The sequence below is a fragment of the Trematomus bernacchii genome, unplaced genomic scaffold, assembly GCF_902827165.1.
Source record: "Trematomus bernacchii unplaced genomic scaffold, fTreBer1.1, whole genome shotgun sequence".
Taxonomy (NCBI): Eukaryota; Metazoa; Chordata; class Actinopteri; order Perciformes; family Nototheniidae; genus Trematomus; species Trematomus bernacchii.
This window is the reverse complement of record NW_022988043.1, coordinates 20,769,530-20,788,397: the sequence shown is the minus strand read 5'-3', so window position 1 is coordinate 20,788,397 and position 18,868 is coordinate 20,769,530. Positions and strand designations below refer to the sequence as shown.

General features: G+C 40.4%; 1 protein-coding gene across 1 annotated transcript; it reads left to right on the top strand.

The window, feature by feature from the left end:
• The first annotated feature begins 4,379 nt into the window (after window positions 1–4,379).
• On the top strand, window positions 4,380–7,012 carry LOC117473203 (natterin-3-like). Its single transcript, XM_034118720.1, has 3 exons — window positions 4,380–4,411; window positions 5,441–5,534; window positions 5,759–7,012. The coding sequence occupies exons 2-3, from the start codon at window positions 5,441–5,443 to the stop codon at window positions 6,841–6,843; spliced, it is 1,179 nt and encodes a 392-aa protein (XP_033974611.1). The 5' UTR covers window positions 4,380–4,411; the 3' UTR covers window positions 6,844–7,012.
• The last annotated feature ends 11,856 nt before the right edge of the window (window positions 7,013–18,868 follow it).

Below are 18,868 nucleotides of genomic sequence, written 5' to 3'. Positions count from 1 at the left end.
TTATGTGTTCATGGAAGTATATTTGTGGGAAAAGAGTTAAATTAGACAAAGGAAACTCGTTTGATAAGTGATATAACCTTGTTCCCTGTTTGTGGTTGAAGTGGGCTTTCGTGGGCTTTGGAGATGTTGCTAATGGTTTCCACGTATAATAGGTTTTCTCCTTGAGCAATCTCTGTAAAGGCATCAGGAAATACACGTAATGTTTGTCACGGTGAGGGTTAAATAAATCCTGTAGTATTCGAATTGGAGTTATTGTACTTACGAATATGCTTATGCATGCATTTCTTATGCTTATGCACTCAGGGTCATCCACCTTTGGGAATTGATTTGGTGACAATGCCTTTTTCTGTGAAAAACATGAGGAAGTATACAATAAGGGTTTAGAGGGAACCGTTTATTGTGAAGCATTTCAACACAGAATGTGTGTGGTTTGTTAGAGATTATGTCAAATATAATAATAGCAGGTATTATTTGTTCCATCTAACGGTAGTTTCCAGTAGCTTTGAAATAATACTTTTTTCCCAAACATTAATTACATTACTTTTGTCCGAATTTTCAATATTTCTGCAAAAGAAAAACTCCCTTGAATTCAATTAAAAGAGAGGAATAACCCCTATCAACATTATAAGGTCAAATAAAAAAAAAGACCTGAACAAAAATCTTATATAAGTCCAGCAGGTGGCAGTGAACAATCTGAAATGGCTAACCAGTCGTTGTAGATGGACTGCCAGTCTACAGCTCATTATCTAATATAGCAGTGCACTTATGATCAGGCTTAGTACATTTAACATTGATCAAATAGAGTGGTGCAGGAATGAGTGCTAAATCTCATGAGTTAAAATGATAAACTTCCAGTTCCTTCTTCTCGAAGTCAGCTATGTTTTTGGTTAGACGCCTGAAATTCAAGATTCAATGGTTTTATTATCATATGCGCGCATTGCGCAGTAGCTACAGTGTTATGGCAAATACATTCTTAGGTCCCGCGCTCCTCCAAAAATGTAACATATTATATATAGGACATAAGACAAAAAAGAAAAAAAAAATAGTGCAAAAAATAGGTCTGAGGTTAACAAAAGCTGAACAGATTTTCACATTTTGTGTTGACAACAAAATGAGTTTGTAAAAACCACAGTGGTGGTAAAATGTGGAAAACACCATCCTGGACAAAACCTGTTAAGTATCTTAAATGTGTATTTGCGGCAGAGATTATTTTCTGCAGTATACTGAAATCCAGTGGTAAAAATCCCATTGCTTTGCCTAACTCTATCAACTGATTGGAAAGATGGCGCCTTTTTTTTATCTAATCCATGTGAGCAATCAGAGTAAATTAAAGGCTTTCCTCGGATAGCAGAATGCAAGCTGGATGCAGTCATGCTAATGCCTTATTTTGTTAACCTCAAGAAGTGGGCCGCGCTTAAAGCAAATGTAAAATGCACGTAAAAGACTAGCAGCTGCATTGCATGCTGTTAGTGCTTAAGGATTACTTTCTTGAGAGTAGAGAATCTACGTATTTAAACTTTGGCTGGTACTTCCCATTGTTCCTGGTCAGCCTCAGTGTGGTGTATGTGCATAGTTGATCTTTTAAAATTGATATGTGCTCCCCCCTTGTGTTCTCCCTCTCCTCTCCTCTCCTCTTTGCTCCCTTAGCTCAGGCGCTCTTAATTTCCCCCTGACTTCTCTGATCTCTAATAGTCAAGGAAGGCTGGAGGAGAAGGAGTCTCTCTGTCTCTCTTGTTTTGCTGACACTGCAACGCTCAATGCTCAATCCAATGGGAAGATCCCATTGTTTTTTGTCGAGGAATTCATTGGGATTCTAACTTCCTGGTTGGCCTACACAAATATGTCATCCCTGCACCACTCTATAGATGAGTTATAACACATTAAGTCATCTATCAGCAAAGCTTATCCACAAAAGTCATTTTACTCTTAGAGACCCACAAAAACACATTTTTGTCTTTTTTAGCGGGGACATGGGATCTTCAAGTGGAGAAAAACAGGTCAACAGTTTATGCAAGACAGAAGTGACATAAATCATTTGAAAGCTGGAAACCTGAACATTAATTTGAGATTTGGTTAAGTACTGTAAAGTTTTCCTTGTCATAAATCCATGATAAACATTGTGTTTTGGTTAGGCACCTATTCAATTTGAAAGTTAGGGCTAAAAACTGTATTATTAAAGTATTGATGACCATTGCAATGCTTCATCATGGCTCATAAGTTCAGCAAGTGTTGGGTTGAGACCATGGACTGTATGGTTGACTGTTTATACAGATCTTTGCCAAATACAGACCTTGAGAAAAATAATTAAAATTCATTTTCTGATTTGAGATTCACGAGAGGAGTCTTTACTGACATATTTTATGTCGTGGAACATACCGTGAAATCCCCTCTGAGACCTTATTTTAGGTGTCTCAACCAAAACATATAAAAAAAAACCTTGACGAGGGAAGCGTAAGTGGTAAAGTGCTAAGTCATTCCAGGGTTTAGGAGTCATTCTTGCATCACTGTATAGCGTGCCTCACTGAAAGCACGGTCACAGTGACTAAATCTTTAGTACGGTCGTGCGGGATGATTTAGATTTATCAAACTTTATTAGATGTCGTCTGATACACTGAAGGACATTGATACAGTATGATAGTTTGGAGGCCAGAACTAAGTGATAAGGTACTGCCTTATCAAACTGTTCTTTACTCGTTAATAATCCTGAATCTTATCCTACGCTGGTTTATAACTGGTCGTGAGAACAGCATGAACACAACAACATGCTTGTTGTACATTTTAGAGAAACTACTTTAGGTGTGCCTTTTATCACCTTTATTTTGGATGCTAATCTGTTATACCAACATGGTTTGTTCTCCCTCCTGTGCTGCCATTCAGATCTTATTTATTTCAACAGGAGCAGTTGCAGCTACCTTGCTCATTGACACCTGCTATTATCTATACCAGATACTAAAGCAGCAGTGGTTTTAAACCATTTGTGATTCAAAATTAATTCAGTCCAAATGACTTGTTAGGTTGTAAATTGGGCCTAAAAAGGGATTGTTACGAAGTTCAAACCAATAAGACAATGTCAGATTAATAAAGTTTGCAGTTGAAAATGGCTCCTTAAACTTGAGATGTTTAATATGATTTAGCATTTGTGGGAAGTTAATGGTAAAAATGGTGCCTACTGTAAAAACCGCAGCATCAGAGCCGGTGACACCAGCAGAATCAATAAACTGATCAGGAAAGCTGGGTCTGTCATCGGCATCAAGCTGGACCCCTTTGAAGCTGTGGTGGGTAGGAGGACACTGAACAGGCTGTTGTCCATCATGCATAACCCCACCCATCCTCTCCACCTACAGCTGGACAGACAGATAACCCCACCCATCCTCTCCACCTGCAGCTGGACAGACAGATAACCCCACCCCCCCTCTCCACCTGCAGCTGGACAGACAGATATTTTATTTCTAGTCTTTGAATTTTTATTGTACAATGCCATGTCTTTTTTATGCTGCTGCAACGCAAACATTTCCCAAATTGGGATCAATAAAGTACTATCTTGTCTTATCTTATCTTATCTTATTACTTCTTGAACTATCTGCTTAAGGTAGACACTCTGAAAGATGGATGTGAACACAGGAGGTCAAATTCATCCTGGACAAGACTTGGCTCATGTTTCTTCAAGGAAAAGGATTACCCATGCATGGAGACCTTAAAGATTAGGAGTTCCCAAACCTTGTTTCTCTGTATTGGATGGGCTAACACTTTTGACAACCCCTTGTTCTTGTCCTTATGCCATAGAGTGGTGCAGTGATAGCATATGTATTAAGGCCGACCCGGAAGATAGCATTGCAATTGGAATGGGAATTGTATTTGGATGTCCAAAGTGCTATAATACAAAAATTGAATGGATTTGAGGCTTTAAGTGTATTATGGTGGACAGACTTAGATAGTAATTGTGTATTGACAGAAATTATTAATGCTCATGTTCATTTAATAGCCAAAGTGTAATTCATGCAAAAATGCAATGGATAACCATAAATACATTTTTGCAGAAAAGGGAATAGACTAGGAATACAAAGTCACCATTCACACCGCATTCATACAGAGCAATGGGCCTTGTTGAAGTAAGCTAACATTCACAAACATTCACAAACATTCACCCATCGTTGATAAGTATCTTGCCAAAGGATACAACAACATGTTAAAGCCACAACCTTCCGATTGAAAAACAACCACAACTACCTCACTACCTCACGGCCACAGTCAATCCCATCTAAGTCTGAGAGAGACACTGACAGTTGTATCTGTTTGGGTCAATGTCAGATGGGGTGAAAGTGCACAGACTACTTTATGGTTCAGCCATAAACCAGTTCATATAAACCTGGAGGTGGAACTGGCAGTGTATCAGTAGGGAGCGACTGTAAGGGTGAGTGCTGTTCAGTCTCTTTTCACCTTCGGTCAACCAGACTTAGAATAATCGCTTAGCAACTGATCAAGAGTAATGCATTTGTATTGATTTCATGGAACTCGTTTCTGATAGCGTAAAGACTTTGCTTTGTCAAACTACCATATACTTTATATATTGAAATAAATACAATGAATTTGACTTAAATACGTGCACTGCTAAACATTTCCTAATTGACCCACAGGGAATTATTAAGTTCTTGATTTTAATTAAATTGAACTGAAATAATTGATCAAATGATAAAATATAATATAATATTAATAATGATTAAATATGTGATACCATTTCAGAGGGAAAAGATGTGTCTCCTACTAAAGTTTTTGTTATCTTCTATTTTTTAATCAATGTGATATCATACTTTCACTACACAATTATTGTGTTTTGGTTATATCTACTGTAAATTCGGGAAAAATAATAATCATGCAAATTCTTATTTAGCTTGTTAGTTACTGTGCAGGTTTTTTTTGGCAAATACATTTAAGAGGCACTGCATTATTATAATATGTGTATTATTACCAGGGTATTAATATTTAACTTATATATTTGACGGTTATCTTCAATACCACAACCCTAATTCTTAAAATATTCTAAACATTATTTCTGATATACAAAAGTCATATCTGTTGTGAAATGCGAAGTGACATGCTCCTAGGTCTTGCTAAAAAAATAAATGTTAGGTTTATTGGTAAATTTGGTAAATTTGGTAAATTTGTGTTATTTAACACGGATGTCTAGTAATGTACCTTGCACAGATAACATGTTACATGTTGAAAGACCTATATCATCCTTACCAAAGGAAAATATTGATAATGTCCCAAAAGATTTGAACCCAGTCGTTGTTAAGACGAAGGTGTTTTTTCTCTAGTGATCAGCCCAAAGGAAAAAAACGTATCAACGAAAATGTTCCTTGCATAATAAGCATATATTAGATGTTGATGTTGTGGATGTTTAAAGGCTTTTGATGGAGAATATTTTGTGCTTCTTCTCCAGATGACGCTGTCAGTGTTTTTGCTGCTGGCCCTGCTGGGTCTGTCCTCAGCCAGTCTGCAGGACATTGTGACGAAGAGCTCACTGCACAGAAAAGGTATTGTTCTGACCTAAAAATATATAGTTTGCGTGACACCTGTGGTATATAACCATGCAGGCTAAAGCAACTCTGAAGCAGATGTTTTGTAGAAAGTCTGTGGGGTCCCTGGTGTGAGGTCCTTTGACTCTTGCTTTGCCAAACGTTCGGTCCATTTGTTTTTTTCTTAAAACAGAAACTATATGGTTAAATATGTAAACGTTCTGTCTGTCTCTTTTATACAGTTTCTTTCCTGAACCCAGAGCTGGAGGGTCAGGTGCCTGAACCAACTCGTAACAAAGTGTTGGGCCCTCTGGCTCCTGCCGACCTAGAGCAACAGCAGGATCTACCTTCCTCTTTCATTTTCGGTAATAACGTTAACCTGGAGTGGCTGACCTGGAACGGCTCTGTGCCCAATGGCGCAGTTGCAATCTACAATGGCTACACCGAACGCACCGACTACGTCTGCAAGTACAAATGTGAGGCTGGCTTCTACAACCCCATTCTGGGCCCCTACTGCCGCTACCCCTACGGAGATAGTGAGTACCACGCCCCCGAGTTTGAGACCCTGACCAACAAAGACAACTTTGAGTTCCTGGAGTGGAAGGAAGGTTCCTATGGTTCAGTGCCCCAAAATTCGGTTAGAACATGCCCAGGTGTTGGCATCTACGTTGGGAAGAACAAGTATGGTCTTGGGAAGGTTGTTCCTCAGTTCGAAGCCTTCTTCCTGCCTTGGGAAGGTGATGAGTACTGGTACAAGAGTTACCAGGTCCTGGCCATCAACAGGGATGCCTACACCCAGCACATTTCTGACGTCAAGTACGGCATTGATGAGGTCGCAATCTTCCAGTATCCTCCTGAAACCATGCGCATCTCCGGGGTCACCAACAACGAGTGCCAGACGGTGGAGAAGACAGTCACCATTTCAAAGACCACAGAGCTGGAGACAACCTGGAACATCGGCCGATCCACCATGCTCGGTATCACTGGCAGCATCACAGCTAACATCCCCTTCATTGGCTCCGGTGGCATTGAGCTGGGCGCTGAAAAGACCCTGCAGTTCTCCAGAGGAACCACCGTGGTGGAGTCCATGAGCCATTCAGTGTCTGTGGCGCTCAGCGTTCCCCCTAACCACTCCTGCAGAGTCCGTATGGAGGGACGCAAGATCAAAGCGGACATTCCCTACACAGCCCGTCTCAGCCGAACCTACCGTAACGGAGAGAGCCAGTGGACGTCCATCTCTGGCACATATGACGGAGTCCAGATTGGAGAAGTCAGAGCTGTAGTGGACCGCTGCGAACCTGTTGCTGATGCCAAGCCATGCCCCTGAAAGACTGACAGACATCTGATGTTTGTGATTTTGGATGCAAATTATTTGTCTGAATAAGCAAAAATGCCACACATGTATAATTGGAAAATGTCCTTTGTGTCATGTTGCTCTAAAATAAGATTCTACAGTACATGTCAAAAATGCTAAATAAAATAATATGGAACTTTAACTTTTTCTTCATTTCCATTCTCTACACAATTAAACTGATGAGATATTATTGTTCATTTAAGATTTGCAACATACACAACCACGAGAGCTATAAGGTACAGTTCCTTAATTATGTACTTCTGCTAATTTACTTTGTAAGGCTTTTATTTATTTCATAACCAAAGTTATGAGAAATTGAACTTTAAAATGACTTTATTAATTGTTTGGTGTTACTTTATTTGATGAATGGAACTGTGATATCTATTGAAAGTGTAAATATGTCGCATTATACTTTTTGTAGTACACTAATAAATAATAATTTTACTTTGATTACACACATTACATCTATTAACCCATTTGGCCTGTTCTGAGATATCTCAATAATTAATAATACATCCGACTTTTTTGCTTTTCATCATTTCAAAGATGCTTTACATATTGTGGGATAAATAAACAAAAACATTTTAATATAGCTAGGTGAAATAAACTTCAAATGAAATAAAAATATCAAAATAATTTGTGTTAACTAGGAATTACAAGATGGGTGAAGGCAAGTCTGAAGAGAGGGTTTTGTGGGCTTTTCTGAATGATGAGAATGTGGGCACATTTTTGATAAAAGTTTGGCAATGAGTTCTACAGAACCCTGCATTTTTTTTAACATTTATATTTTATTAAACATTTTCAAAAGACAAAAACACACAGACAAGGACATGGCTCACATACATTACAAGTAGGACAGGACATAACATGAAGGGTGGGGGGTAGGGGGATTACAGTGTCAGTTACATTTGATGTATGCATATGGCGTTGTATTTATACATGATTTGCTTCACAATATAGGTATACTTCATTGTTTAATAGGTAAATAAATAGATAGTAAAATAAATAAATACATATATATATATATGCACACATATGTACATATACATACATACATCTCTTCCTTTTATGATTAATTCACCTATTCATCCATTTCCCATTTAATTTAACTTCTTTCATTATTATTACCGTTATTTTTCTGTTTCTTCATAGCTTATTTCTCTTTATTTATATTTATTTATTAATATTATTAATTAATATTATAATATTTATTGTTGGCAGCCGAGATGGTTGGAGTCCAGGAAAGCCCTTATCTTATCCCAGAGCCTGTTGTCTGGCTTAACCAAATATAACAGGGAGAAAGCAGCCTCTTCCATACTTCAGATGTTTAGGAAGTCCTCCAGCCATCTATTGAAATTGAAGCAGTTGGGCTTTCTGACTTTCCAGTTCATAAGAACGAGGCGTTTAGTTGAAAGGCATGCTAGGGCTATAAGTTTACTTGTAAATGTTGATGTTATGCCATTGAGCGGGGATCCCAGCAAGCATGTAGCTGGAGTTAAGAGTATCTCTTTGTTCAGAATCTCAGCGAGAGTATCTCCAACTACGTCCCATAGAGATTTTACAGCCGGACAGGACCACAGACAATGTAAAAGGGTACCCACTGCCGCACAACCATGCCAGCATAGGCCCGAGAGTGTTTGATCCATCTTTTTGAGTCTACAGGGTGTGATGAATGCTCTGTGAAGGATTTTTAACTGTATTACTCTAAACCGGACACACTTGGAGATTGATGTTGAGTTCGACCAGATTCTGTCCCACTCAACTGGGGTATGGGTGATGCCTAAGTCCTGCTCCCATCTGTGACTGCAGATTAGTATTGGCGGTTGAGGTGAGGAGAAGTTTATATACCTGAAATCATTCCTTTCTTGTTTGCAAGTCTTTTTAGGTTCATATCACGGTGTTCATGACAACCTATCTTTATACCTTTTGATGTTAAGTTTTTAATATTTGATTGTAATTGCATATACTGTAGGAGAGGAAGAGGGATTTATTCAGATTCAAATGTTCCATCAACACTGTGAACGGAGTTATGATATTGTTTTTTACTATTTGCCCAATGTGTTGTATGTCATGTGCTTGCATATGTATATTATTCAATGGGTTACCGCCCGCTGTGAATAGTGGGTTTTTCCATAATGGGCATGAAGGAAGGGAAATACCAGTGATGCCTAGCCTCCTTTGTACAGATGTAACCACACTGATAGAAAATTGAATTAATGTATTATTCAGACTGGATTTGGGGCAGTACCATAATGAATTTAAAGATATTGATTTATTGTTTTCTGTAATTATTTGTCCTTCCAGCAAGTCCCAGTTAGCTTTTTTCGGTGTCGCTCCTTAACCCCATACTATAGGGAATCTGGCATTATATGAGAGATAATATAAGTATAAATTGGGTACCCCCGGTCCACCTGTTCTCCTCGGCATAGACAACTTTTTATGGTTGATTCGTGGTTTTTTATCCTTCCATATGAATTGAGAGAATATAGTATTTATTTCTTTAAACCAATATTGTGGGATTTAAAGGGGAATTGAGGATATTATATAGGTCAATCTTGGTAGGACATTCATTTTTAACACATCCACCCTTCCCCACAGCGATAGGGGTAAAGAAGTCCATTTTCTCAAGTCCTCTTTAATAGTTCTAAGTAAGCCTGGACCATTCATTTAGAAGATCTTGTTAATTGGTGATCTGATGTTTATGCCCAAGTATCTCAATCCATCAGCTTTCCAAACAAAAGGAGCAGAGCCTAAGTGATTAGAGTGAGTCTGACAGTTTAGTGGCATGGCTTCACTTTTACTCCAATTTATTTTATATCCTGAAAATAAGCTAAATTCTCTAATAACCTCTAGCACCTTAGGTATAGAGTTTAGTGGGTCAACTAATGTTAAAAGGATATCATCAGCGTATAAGTTTATTTTGAACTGATGTCCGCATTTTGGGATACCCATAATTCCTGGATTTTCCCGGATGGCACAAGCCAAGGGCTCAAGAGCTAAAATTAATATTAGAGGGGATATTGGACATCCCTGCCGTGTTCCCCGATGCAGGGGGAAAGGATCAGAAAGCATGTTGTTGCTTCTGACTGAGGAGACTGGCTTATTGTAAAGTGATTTAAACCATCTCATACAGACAGGGCCAAATCCAAATGTTGATAGAACATTATAAATATGGCCATTCTATTCTGTCAAAGGCTTTCTCTGCATCCAGTGATATTGCCATTGCTGGGAGATGGAGGGTGTTAGCGCTAAAAATAACCTGGAGCAGCCTTCTCATGTTATTAGCTGACTAGCGTCCAGCTACAAATCCTACCTGGTCTAGATTCACTAGGGATGGGATAACTTCCTCCAGGCGAAGGGCTAGGATTTTTGCAAACACTTTGTAATCATTGTTAAGAAGACTTAGGGGTCGGTAGTTGCTCATGTATTGATGATCTTTCCCAGGTTTTGGAAGTAGACATAATGTGGCGGTACGCATTGTTAGGGGCATTGATTGTTTTTCTATCATGTCGTTATACAACATAACCAACAATGGCGACAACACTTCCAGAAAGCATTTATAAAATTCAATACTAAAGCCATCGCACCCAGGGGTCTTACCCGATGCAAGAGATTTTATGGCAGATGCTATTTCGTTTGGCGTGACAGAAGATTCCAACTCGTGTTTCTGAGTAGGATTTAGTACAGGAAGTGTAACATTCTTAATAAATTCATCCAGGCTATGGTCTTGTGCTGTGCACTCAGTTTGATATAATTTGGAGTAAAATGTTTGGAATTCGCGGTTTATTAGCTTGGGATCATTTATAATATTACCTCCAGAGTCTCTTATACCTGGAATTGATCATTTACCCTCTAACTGTTTAAGCTGCAGAGCGAGCATCTTTCCTGCTTTATCACCACATTCAAAGTGTTTTTTACGGAGTCTGTAGAGGGAGAAAGCCGTCTCTTCATGTAATATTGTCTGCAGGTCAGCTCCAACTGTGAGTAATGTTTTCTGAAGTAGTGGGTTTTTAGGATCACGCATATGCTGTTTCTCAATAGTTTTAAGTTCTGATTGTAAATCATTTTTCTTTTTAATAGCTTTTCTGTGCTTAGCTGATGCATGGCTGATTATCCACCCTCTGCAGGTGGCCTTCAAGGCTTCCCATACAGTTTGAATGGAAGACACAGAGTCTACATTTATGGATATATATTCTTTTATTTTATTTTCAATAAGTGAGATGAATGTGTTATCTTTTAACAAAGAGTTGTTAAGTCTCCATTGTTTAGGTCTGTTCTCACTAGCAACTAGGAAAAAAGTGATAGACTGAGGGGCGTGGTCTGATAGGACAATACTATGTATGTCCGCATCCATTACATTTTTAATAACAGAGTGGGATAATAAGAGGTAGTCAATTCTTGAGTAGGATTTATGCACCTTAGAATAAAATGTATATTCACGAGAGAGAGGGTACAGTGTCCGCCATACATCAGCCATTGCCAGTGATTCTAACAGCTCATTGAAGGCACTTGATAGTGATCTGTCCATTGGAAGAGGATGGCTTGAGCGGTCTAGTGAAGCATCTTTTACTAGATTAAAATCTCCTCCCATCAAGATAGGGCTGTCAGTGAACTGGGCCAAACTGGTGATCAGAGGGCACATAAAGGAAGCTTGTGCAGAGTTTGGAGCATAAATATCCACTAATGTGCATTTTTCATTCTGCAATTTACCTCGCAAAACCAGATATCGACCTTCCTTATCACTAACCAAATCAGTCAGTTCAAAAGATATTTTCTTAGATATCAGTATACTGACACCTCTCGTGCCTCTAGAGCCTGGGGAGGAGAACACTTGGCCAACCCATCTTTGCTTTAATTTGTTTGATTCTTCTAAGTTCAAGTGGGTCTCCTGTAACATGGCTATATCACTATCAAGGCCCTTTAGATGTGACAGGATTTTGTATCTCTTGACAATGTTCTGAATTCCATTTACATTCCATGATGTTACCTTTATAGCATTAATCATATGACATTCTGTAAGAGATAAATAGCACAGAGAGTGAGTCTATGAATGGAGAAGGAGTGGGGAGACCAGTGTGTATGTGTGGCCGTTTGCACGCGTCTATGTGTGTGTGTGTGTGTGTGTGTGTGTGTGTGTGTGTGTGTGTGTGTGTGTGTGTGTGTGTGTGTGTGTGTGTGTGTGTGTGTGTGTGTGTGTGTGTGTGTGTGTGGGTGTGGGTGTGTGTGTCTAGTCTCCCGGAACAAAACTAAACACCATCCTGCACTGCTGTATCCACTGTATCAAATATATTCTCAAATCCCTTTTTGATATCTTGAATCTCTGCGCACAGCTGCTGGGCCCAGCGCGGTGTTACGTCTGTGTTTTCCTCAGCTGGTTACATTGTGCGAGCGTCCTCGTGGTGTTTATTCCTCTGCGACTTCGCTGTCTGCCTAGTTTGATGCTTTTTAGACATTTGCTTAGGACCAACTTCAAAAAGTCAATATCAGGAAAAGACTGTTTTAGCCGATTATTTTTAGCAAATTCGGTCTGATGAGAAGCAGCCACCTAGTGCGCCATGTTCACCTGTCGTGTCACGTGATTCTCACACCTGTCTCCTGATTCTCACACCTGAACCCTGCATTTGGCGCATAGGGTCAAGGATGACTCCAAGATTGTGGATTTGGGAGGAAGGAGAGACAATTGAGCCATCGATATTGATTGTAAAATCATAAATGGGGTAGCTAAGGACGTCTAGACCAGTGGTTCCCAAACGGTGTGCCGCGGCACACTGGTGTGCCGTGAGGCAAGTCCGGGTGTGCCGTGGGATTTTGTGACAACCATACGTTATTATTGCAATATACAACTACACAAAAAATAATTATTTTTTAATTTACTATATCAGTACTTTGTATGCACTCATTTCATAATACAGAGGCAAACTCTATACCTAAAAACAATTCTTTAAAAAAAAATCCTCACAGAACCCCATATTTCGCTGTTAACGCAGTTGCAGGTGGGAATTATAAGACCGTGACACATCGAAGGCTGAAGGACAACATTAAAACAGAGAGACACGCAAGAGGGAAAATGGAGCGCTTTCTTGTGCGGAGCAAACCACCAACCACCAGTGCAGAGACTGCCGACAACCCACCACCGAAAGAAAAGAGGAAAAAAACTGTCAGCAGACAGTATCATGAAAGTTACCTGTCTTATGGCTTCAGTTGGACCGGGGATGTCAACAATCTTCAGCCCGAGTGCGTCGTCTGTCGGGAGAAGTTAGCTAATGCGAACATGGTTCCAAGCAAGCTGAAGAGGCACTTGGAAACCAAACATCCCTTCCATGTTCAGAGAAACTTGGCCTACTTCAAAAGAGCGCGGGATCTGAACCAGAGGCAGCAAGACCGTTTGTTGGATTGTGTGAAAGTGTCTGAAAAGGCAATGGAGGCTAGTTACATGCTAGCGGAGCTCATTGCAAAGCAGAAGAAACCTCACACAATAGCGGAGACACTCATCCTCCCCGCTTGCAAAAAAATTGTAGGTGTCATGCTGGGTCCAGATGCTGCAAATGAGCTATCCAAAGTGCCGTCGTCTGATAATACAATCAAAAGAAGAATCGACGACATGTCAGAAGACATTGAGCAACATTTGACAGAGAAACTGGAGGCGAGCGGCAGATTTTCCCTACAAATAGACAAATCTACTGACATAAGTGGGGCTGCCCAACTTCTGGCAAACGTCAGATATGTTGATGCTGACTCTATCAAAGAGACGTTTTTCTTTTGCAAAGAAATGGAAAGCCATACTACGGGAGAAGAAATATTCAGGGTAACTAATAACTATTTAAAAGAGAACAGTCTGACCTGGAATATGTGCCTCAGTCTTTGCACAGATGGTGCGGCAAGCATGACGGGGAGAGTGAAAGGATTTATTGCTAAGGTGAGAGCACAAAACCCACATATCGTGACAAACCACTGCATTTTGCATAGAGAGGCATTAGTTGCCAAAACCATGCCCCCGGAGTTGACTGAGGTGCTGAATCAGGCTGTGCAGATGGTGAATTACATCAAATCAAGGCCCCTGAAATCTCGCCTCTTCTCCCAGCTGTGCGCCGAGATGGGAACCGACCACCAAAGCCTGATCCTCCACAATTTTTGGTTTAAGTGAGTGTGTTGCTGCTTTGATGAAGCCTAATTTGATAAAGTTTCAAATTAATTTCTGAAATATTTCGTTAATAAATATTTCATGAGTAATATAGTTGTCTTTGTCACATTTTATTTGGCATTAGTAAATAATTATGCACATTTACAGATATTTTACATGATATGAGTGATAACACGTGTTATAAGGGCTATTTTGCACAATAGGTGTGCCTTGAGATTTTTACTTGTCCTTTGGTGTGCCTTGGCCACAAAAAGTTTGGGAACCACTGGGCTAGACCAATGATAAAGATGTCCGACTTATTGCAATCAAGTTTTATAATGTTTTTTTGCATCTATGTTTTAATGTCCATTAAGCAAAAGTTGACCTTGGAGTAGATGCAGCAGTCCTGGAGGACATATAGTCCTAGAGTGTCATCAGCATATTATCTTAATACTTTGGTTAGTAACCAAATACTTGCAAAACAAAAGCTAGGATTTAGGGATTAATGGACCATTTATTGTTATTATGCAACTGGAATGCTCAATAAAATACATTTGTAACTAAGGGTTAGGGTTGGACATGACAAAACAGAACAAAAACAGGAGAAGGGCATTCTCAAAATTATATTTTTAGATACATTTGCAAGAGCAAAAACAATAGTTAATTCTAGGGGGAAATGATATGGCTGTTAATTTGACATCAGGGAAATATTGTCCGTTAACTAGTCAACTATGGCGTTTGAGCACCAACCATCATTTATGTAACACAGAGGAAGCCACGCTGTCCTGTTGCTGGGTTAGCCTGAGCCATATTTTCCTCAATCGTAAATTAGACAGTAGCAAGCTTGACTGTGTAACAGCCTTATACTGTAGGTGTTAGCTGGGTTCGCTTATGGCGCGTTTCCACTACAGCGCGGAGCACGGTTTAAGAGGGCTGTGACGTCAGCGGCCCGTCTTTGGTTGCGTTTCCACTTGGCCTAGTACCGGCCGGCGGGTCCTAATTCACAGGAGTTTTTCTGGCCTCATAAAATCGCGGGTCTAGGGCCAGAGACAACGAGGCTGAGTCGGGCTGAGTATGCTAAACTAGAGAGAGAATCGCTGGCAAGGGGGATACAACTACAACAAGATGGACATATTTGACCGTGATTTAATTGTAATACACGTTTCAAAATGATGCCGAAGTAACAACATACTGATACCGGTTAGTAAAAACCATGAATTAATGCTTTGTCAAGTCTGCAGACAGACGGCAGGCGAAAAATCTTTTAAAATGCGTGTTTTTCTAAATGGAGATTGGCTAAGCTAACGCAGTATATGCTCCGACCGTCCACACTCACAACAACGGCCTATACAGACATAAATAAAGCAGCGACTGTATTCACCATGACACAGGCAGTCTGTGGTTTGTACTTGTTTAACTTTTGTCTAGTTTCTGAACATATATGAGGAGCTGTGAGCTCTGAGTGCTAACAGCTAACGGCTGTGTTGTTTTTCCTGTGGTTCTCTGAAGATCACGTCACGGCTCCGCCTACACTGCGTTACTATAGATACTACCCCAGTTCCTAAACTGTAATGGAAATGCGCCATAAAGTGAGCCAGTCCTAACGAGGCCCAGCCATACCGAGCGGGGCCGAGCGAGGCCGTTTAGTGGAAACGCGCCATTAGCTCCCCTCTCGGGCCTCTTCCCTCTCTGTGTATCTCTGTCATATGCCAAACATGCTCCAGTAAAAAATAAGATAAAAAGAGAACTTGTAAAGTTCATGGCAGCTGGCTGTTGCACTTACATGCAATGCCTTAGCTGCCTTTTGCTAATTATCTATTGTTAGCATGCTAAAATACAACAATAGCAACATGGTAAACACTTAATCTACATCACATCAGTATGTTAGCATTACTATTGTGAGCATGATAGTTTATAGCTTAAAGCATCAGTGTGTCCGAGTACACACAGAGCTACACTCCTAACTCTAAGGCCCCATTTACACAGGAACGCAAACGAAACGCAAACAAACCAAATTCGATGTCAAAAAAGTCTTCCGTTCACACGGTGTCACAGAGGTGATCTCTGGGCCCATAGATCTCGGCCTCCGTTACGGGTTGTATAGCTTCATTGTTGTTGATTGTGTTCACCTGGTGCCCTGTGTTGTCTCCTCTCCCCTCACCTGTGTCTTGTTCATTGATTAGTGTGTGTGTATTTAGGCTCTGTTTTCACTGTCAGTGGACAGGTAGTGTGTGGGAGATCCTTGTGGCTGCTGACTGTGTTCAGGGAGGACAGTCATATTGAGGCTGGTGACTATGTGCACATGAGAAATAAATGCCCACACCGGGTTATATTTGAACTCTCTGCCTCTGCCTCCTTGCTTGGTCGGGCCGCTCAACGGTCAGCTTCACACACGGATACGGCTCAATAAACGTGTCCCTTCACACGAGACCGCTCGACCTGCTGGAGACTCTGTAGTACATATGCCGGGCCTGTAAGTGGCGCTGTACTTCCGCCACAAAATACACCAAAAGCAGCGAAGAAGACCCCCGAGCATGGTTGCCATGGTTGCCTGGTTGCCCTTCTGTTTATTCTCCGCGGTGGATTAAGCAACATGTAGTTCATGTAGTTCTCCATGTCGACTTGTTGCTGATGGTTGTGGTAGAGGAGCTGTAGATTTTGCACTAACATCTGTAGCATGGTACAGCTACAGCAGTGAGCAGCAAAGGTGGGGAGAGGCGGGGCTATGGCTTTATCGTTATCAGGAAAATGATCGTAAAGGACAATGCTTCTCAACCCCTGACCGACCCTGAAAATGTTTGATAAAAAAAGCGTATATAAATAATTACAATATGGTGATGTTCCATCAGTGTGTGATTTATTAACTCCTTCATGCATGAATTACAACAAACTAAGGATATTTTCATCTTTATGCATGAAAATAAAGAACATAACGAAAAAAGATTAAAATAGATTAATATATGTTTAACAAACCAATGAACAAAAGGATATATTATGCAAAAACTATAAAATACAATATATAAATATTATAATAAAATCCAATGTGGTGCCTGATGTGCAACTATACCATCCGAAACCCCATGCATATACAAGAAAACAGCATTACATTAGCAGTCTCTAATGTAGTGACCACAATGCATGAAAGGTTTTTTGTTTTTTTAAAAGAACGTTGGAACTGAAAGAAATGTGCAATTATAAGCAAACTATGTAATAACACTGCAATAACACTATTTAGGAGTTTTAGGTCCTCAGCGATCGTGTACTGCTTTTTGGCTTTAGCGATGAGCAGTGACACCGCGATGCCTCCAGTGCTTTGGCTGATGTTGTGGAGGCTTTTCGCATCATCTCTTGCGAGGATCGGTACTCAGCAAGTTGTCTCTTGAAAAACTCCGGTGGCTTACCAACATGACACAGGTGTTTGGTGCTGAGATGTCTCTGGAGGTGCGCTGGTTTCATCGAGCTGTTGGTTAGTTTATCCCCACAGAAAAAACACAATGCCTGGGGGGCGGGTTGCCGTTTGTTGACGTGAATCCCATCAACGCATACGCCTCCTGATATTGACGGCATTTTGTTGGCTCAGTTTTGGTTTTCTTTTTTTCTCCGTTGTCCACGTTCCCTGATGTAGTGCTGCTACGTTTTAACCACGATCCCATTTCAATATCTATTTGTTATAATCTAATATTGCAACTGGCTTCCCGCTCAACTCTGGTTCTTCCTGTTTCCATCGCAGCGGAGCCGGCTCTCAGTAACGAAAACCGGTTCTTAGCTGGCCCCACTCGACTGCCCGGCAAGAACCAATACTTCACGCTTACGTCGGAGGGGGGCGAGATTAACCTGAGCAATAACAGTTAATGGCGAGTACGGCAAATACAAGTTGTAACAAGCAGTAGCGCTGAGCAAAGTGACTACATGACCACACACTTGTAAAAACAGAGAAGAACCAGAGAAGCACACTAGGAATATTTTATATAAAATGGTGTTTTCTATTTAACTTATTGTAACTTATGATTATCTTTGTAATCATGCATGGTATTTTTTTGATTAACCTTTTTTTTGTTTTATCTCACGTACCCCCTGCAGTACCCCAACGTACCCCTAGGGGTCCGCGTACCCCCATTTGAGAATCACTGGTATAGGACGTACACACGGAGCCGTTTGGCCCCCCAGAGCGTTCCGTCCGCAGATCTATCCACCTTGGGACCCGTTATCGTTTTAGGGGTCCGTTTCCGCGGTTCCGTTGCGGCCTCGTGTGAACGAACGGGCTATACGAAAGAGAAAAGTAGCGGATACAACCCGTTTCGTTCCCGTGTAAACAGCACCTAACTCTTTTAACTTATGTAGTTAAGAGGCACTGCTGATTGCAACAACCTTTTTTAAACGGAAACAGCATCATTGAAAGCACTGAAAGGTCAGGTAAGAGGGACAATCCAATCCTTGACTCAAAGCTTTATGTCACCAGCTTCCATACAAAATTACTGTCTTTTTGCTTAATCTATATATAGCAATGTCCTCATATAGACTCTCTTGCACTATTTCTATTCTATTTTATTTGCACATCTCAATTATTGTATTTGTTTATGTCCTATATATATTCATTTTGCATTGTTGGAGGAGCCTGTGACTTAAGTTTGTCATTGCCATATCTACACTGTAGCTATTACATGACAATAAAGCCTTGAATCTTGAAATGAATCATAAAGCATTGGTACTATTAATTTGTACAGCCTATTTTTCTTTACCCAGACACACATTTGGTTTTTAATATTCAGCTTAGACAATAAGTACAGTCATGGGCGGATAACAAAACAGTGGGCTCCTGGGCACATACTTAGAAAAGGCCCCACCACCTCTCCTACAAAGGAGCAGAACACAGACTTA